We start from the raw sequence: 4,904 nt of genomic DNA on the forward strand, positions 1-4,904 counted from the left end.
ACGGCATACGAACCACTGTTACTCGGTCAAGGCAAATAAAAGAAATAGTAGTGGTAACTTTAACTAACAAACACAACATACCCATATTCGCATGCTTAGGAAACAAGGTTATTCATCAACATTCACCTCCTCGCCAACCGCGTCCAGCCCCATATGTTCAAACTCAACGTACAACTCTATCATTGGCACGTGAAATCGAGTTTGTTGATAAATACAGAATATCTGCTGCATACATGCGTCGTCAGTGATGGACATTATTTGAAACTATATCAGTCCACCAAATATTTGTACAGAATTTCTGTATAAAATGTTGCTCACCCTCTTTAAAATGTGCCTTTATATGTTCTCACAAATACCATTTTACAACTCTACAAAATTCATGGTGCATGGAATAACAAAGGAAACAGACATTTACAAACAAAAATCACTCGTTCGTGTATGTTTGGTATAATCTCACCGTTATAATACACTCGCAAATTTGCAATACCTTTCATAACCTCAACTTCACCTAACCCAACTTTTTTCACACTACAAATATTAAAAAAAACTCACTGGAAAGAAAGAGGAACAGGGTGAGGTATGAAACACAAATATATTTACCAATAGTATTTATAAACAAGACTTCTAATTAAATATTTTTTCCACACAAAACACAAACTGTGTTTTACAGCTTCCGAATAAAAAATTTTTTAAATTCAAAACGCAACCTATATTTTATTTTTTCGAAAAAAAAAATTATTCCCTCTGTAAAACACAATCTGCGTTTTGCAGGTTGCAATTTAAAAAAAAAAAAATAAAGTCGAAATATAGTTTGCGATTTACCTCTAACAATCTAACATCAAACACCATATTTCTTTCCATTTAAAAAAAAAATCAGCTAATTCTTTCCCACCTTAATTTGTGTTAAACAACGCTACTTGACAAAAACCGTTGCAATACGCCAATACCATTTGATCACATGGTCCCAATTTTATCCAATCCGCGAGAGATAGCGCGTGTACGGTTCAACTGTTTGACTGAAACTAGCGCTGACTTAGGGCTTGTTTGGGTGAGCTTTTAAAAAAAGATCTTTTTTTGAGTTATCTTTTTTTAAAAGATCTTATAGAGAAGTAAAAGTAATTTTATGTTTGGATATCTCATGTAAAAAGGTCTTTTTATCTATCAATTATGTTTGGGTATAACAGTATAAAAGTACTTTTTTGTTCATTTATTACATGAAAAATATCTTTTTTTAAGGAAAAAAGATCTTTTAAAAAAAGATGTAAATTACAGCTTCTCAAAAAAGATTTTTTTTTGATTTTACTAGTGCTTTTACTTTTACTACTAGAAATTTGCCAAACACGTTAAAAAATAAAAAAAGATCTTTTTTCATTGAAAAAAGATCTTTTTTTAACAAAATAATGGCGCCCAAACATGATAAAAAGACCTTTTTACATGAGATATCCAAACATAAAATTACTTTTACTTCTCTATAAGATCTTTTAAAAAAAGATAACTCGAAAAAAGATCTTTTTGTAAAAACTCACCCAAACAACCCCTTAATCTATCTAATTAAAAATACTCTTGGATAAAATACTAGGAGGAGGAAAAAAAAAGGTTAGTTTAGTAGCTTAGTGTAGGTGGTGATTGGGCAAATCTATGACAGGTTAACGTTACAACACAGCCGCTGCCTGATCTCCACTAGCCAGGCAGCCACGTCTCCTTCTCCGCCTTGCTCCGCCGCAGGTAAATGCTTCCTTTCCCTTTTCGCCACTCTTAAGTCTCATATGCATCTCTTCACTCTATTCCTCATTTCTTTCCGTTCCGCATTTTTCTAAATATATTTACATGTTTATTCTGTAGTTCACTTTGATCCATTTCCTTTTCTATTTACATCAACTATTATTTTATCATATATTTTTTAAAATAAAATAAAGAAAAATATGTTGAAAATGATATTATATAATAAAATACTATAATTGACAGCATCAATTAAAATAAAAAATTGAAAAAAAAATCATTCTCAATATTTTTAGAGTTAAAACAGGACGTATGGAACATTCCTTTTCAAAAGTAAACAATTAGATATCAAATTATACTATTTAGAGATTATAAATGTTTTCATCATTAATTCTGTTTAGGTCGTATGATTTCTATTTAACAATATTTTTTACAATTTTAAAATTAAAAGAAAAGAACTTAGTTGAATTTTACATTTTTATCCTCAATGTTGATATAAGAATATACGCTTCTATTATTAGTAATAAAATAGAATAAAAATCCCTTCTTATCTGTAGATAGGTTTTTTAATTACAGTTATTAATTAAAGAAAAAATCACATAAAATTAAATTGGATTAGTCTAATAGTTACTGCTCTAGTAAACTTAAACAAGTATTAAAAATTCAAATCTTACTTTATGTATATAGCAACTTATTAACTAGCAGTAAACTCTTAAATAGATACTAAGAGAAAAAAAACGAAACACATAAACTTTTACTTTATATTTTCCGTAGTTATTAGAATTAACTGTTTCATTTTAATTGTACATGTATATTAGGAAAATAGCTAAAATATTAATGTTCAAGTGACTTAGATTTATTCTATAAATTGCTCATGACATATCTTTTAGTTTCTCTGATGTTTTTCTACTATTCTATGAAAGTATTAATTCTAGAGTAATATTTTTTTAGGAAGAAATATTATCTCCTCAAAAGTTTATTACGTACAAACAATTCCTAAATAGTGACTAGTTTAACAATTCTTATTTGCCACATACATTAATAGTTAGTGGAACTTATGTAAGGTATCTTGATTAAAGTTGGTAAATCGAAATTTATTTTGAGTATATTCAGATGTGACGTTAAAATTTGTGTTCCTTTTTAAAACAACTTTGTATTCTAGTTCAATTATGGCTCCTTTCCTTTTTTTTGTTAAATAATAATGAATGGAAGTGAATTAAGAAAAGAGTAAACACTCAATTTGGTTTTTGTCTATTTTCACGAAGGACAAAGCGATTTCTGTAAAAAAAAAAAAGAACATTTCGACTCTCAACCTTTTTATTTTGGGACAATACGGTCCTTCTATTAAAAAATTCATTAAATAATAATTAGTTTTGTGGATGTTTTATTTGTATTTTGTGAGGGATTTAAACCTCCACAAATTATTAATAACTTTGTTTTTAAAAAATTTCTTTAGCAATGGTGGTTAAGTGAAGAAAAACCATTGATAAAAATGATGCCACAAAAAAAAAGTAATTATAATACAATATCTTTTAAAGGAAAAAAATAATATCGAATAAGAAATAAAAGAAGAAAACTTCAATGTTGATAATATTAGTATTGGTCATGATAACGGTAAAGGAGATAATAATGATGATAAAGTATGATTATACAATAAAAATAAGGATCCGCTAGTAGTAGTGATAGTAATTAGTTATATTGTTGAAAATATTTTTGTGGGGTTTAAAATCCCACAAAATACAAATAAAACTCTTACAAAACTAATTTTTATTATTATTTAATAAATTTTTTAACAAAAACCGTATTGTTTCAAAATAAAAAAATTAAGGATCCAAATGTCTTTTCTTTTTGGATAGGAATCACTTTGTCCTTCGTGAAAATGGACAAAGACCGAATTGGTCTTTACTCTTAAGAAAAAGTTGAACAAATGAATTGTTGCGGCTGCAACTTGCAACCTGCGACTTGCCTATTAACTGTTGATACACACCAAGGATTAAGCATCGAACTGAAAATAGTTTTCTTTTGCTGAAGCAACTTGCCAATGTCACACCAAAAATAATTGAAATTAAACACTTATAAATTTGTGGGTGCAATGCAACTTGGCTAATTAAATCAACCCGTGTCGATACAAAATATACAACCCTATCCGATATGCTCAACAGCTCCTTTTATTTATACAATCATAAGGTTTGGGAATAACGTGACAGAATTATTCAGGTGGAGTTTTGATTTACACCTCAAGTGGACGGATCTATGGCCTTATTTTCCATAATTAAAAAACATCTCATCTTATATAATATTAATAAATCAAACTAAGAAGATGATGATGGATATTTTGATGTCGGCTCCTTCCTTTTCACCACCGACTTAGTTTGGTTCTTCAAGTTGGTTACCTCCACACCATGTTTCTCTCCTTTCACACCTTAATAGTGTAAGAGTTTTGACCTATCTTTATTACCAATCAATTATCAATTATTTATTCTTCTAAGCTACATGCATTTGATCTGTTTCATCAACTTGATGGTATGTATATATATTACATCTTTCATATAATAATAATAATAATAATAATAAGGAGCAAGGGACAAAGGAAAAGAAAAGCATTTTCCCCCGTGCGGCTTATATATAGGTACATTTATATCAATGTTCAGAGGGAGTTCTAGTTCTAAGTTCTATGTTCAGATTTGCATAATATATAGTTGAGTAAGTTACTTATTTGCATGCAGAAGAAACAAGAGGTGATTTTGATATACAGAAATAGATAGATGATGTTTTGGGGATGCAACCAATGATTATGTTTCCCGGTCTGAATAAAGAGGAGGAGATGGATACTATGGTTGAGGCTTTGACTCATGTTGTTCGTGGAGAAATACCTCAAGAAGCTGCTGATGTTGCTGTGACATCTAACATGGCTTCTGTGTCTGCAACACCATCTACGTCCTCTTCATCTTATGGACTCAATTCTAATCTCAAAAGAAGTAGGGAAGATGATATACCCTTTCTTGCTTCATCCTCTGCTTCTATTCCACCAAGTAAGTACTACATTTATTAGTCTTTATAATTCTTAATATTTTATAAATATCCAATTTTTTTGGGGTCATAGCTAGATATGTTAATGGGTCCCTGCATAAAGAATAAATGTTCCTCAAGTGTTTTTTTATATTTTTTTCATTTTTTTTGACATA

At 29.3% G+C, this 4,904-nt stretch overlaps 1 protein-coding gene across 1 annotated transcript in view; it reads left to right on the forward strand.

Annotated features, from left to right (window-relative positions):
• LOC107630953 (ethylene-responsive transcription factor ERF113) overlaps nucleotides 4,205–4,904 on the forward strand; it is a gene marked incomplete in the record, with an annotated part of 2,503 nt that continues 1,803 nt past the window's right edge. The window contains 1 exon segment of the mRNA XM_016334250.2: nucleotides 4,205–4,751. Within this exon segment, the coding sequence (XP_016189736.1) occupies nucleotides 4,499–4,751 (253 nt within the window).

The sequence above is a fragment of the Arachis ipaensis genome, chromosome B03, assembly GCF_000816755.2.
Source record: "Arachis ipaensis cultivar K30076 chromosome B03, Araip1.1, whole genome shotgun sequence".
In the NCBI taxonomy this organism is placed as follows: domain Eukaryota; kingdom Viridiplantae; phylum Streptophyta; class Magnoliopsida; order Fabales; family Fabaceae; genus Arachis; species Arachis ipaensis.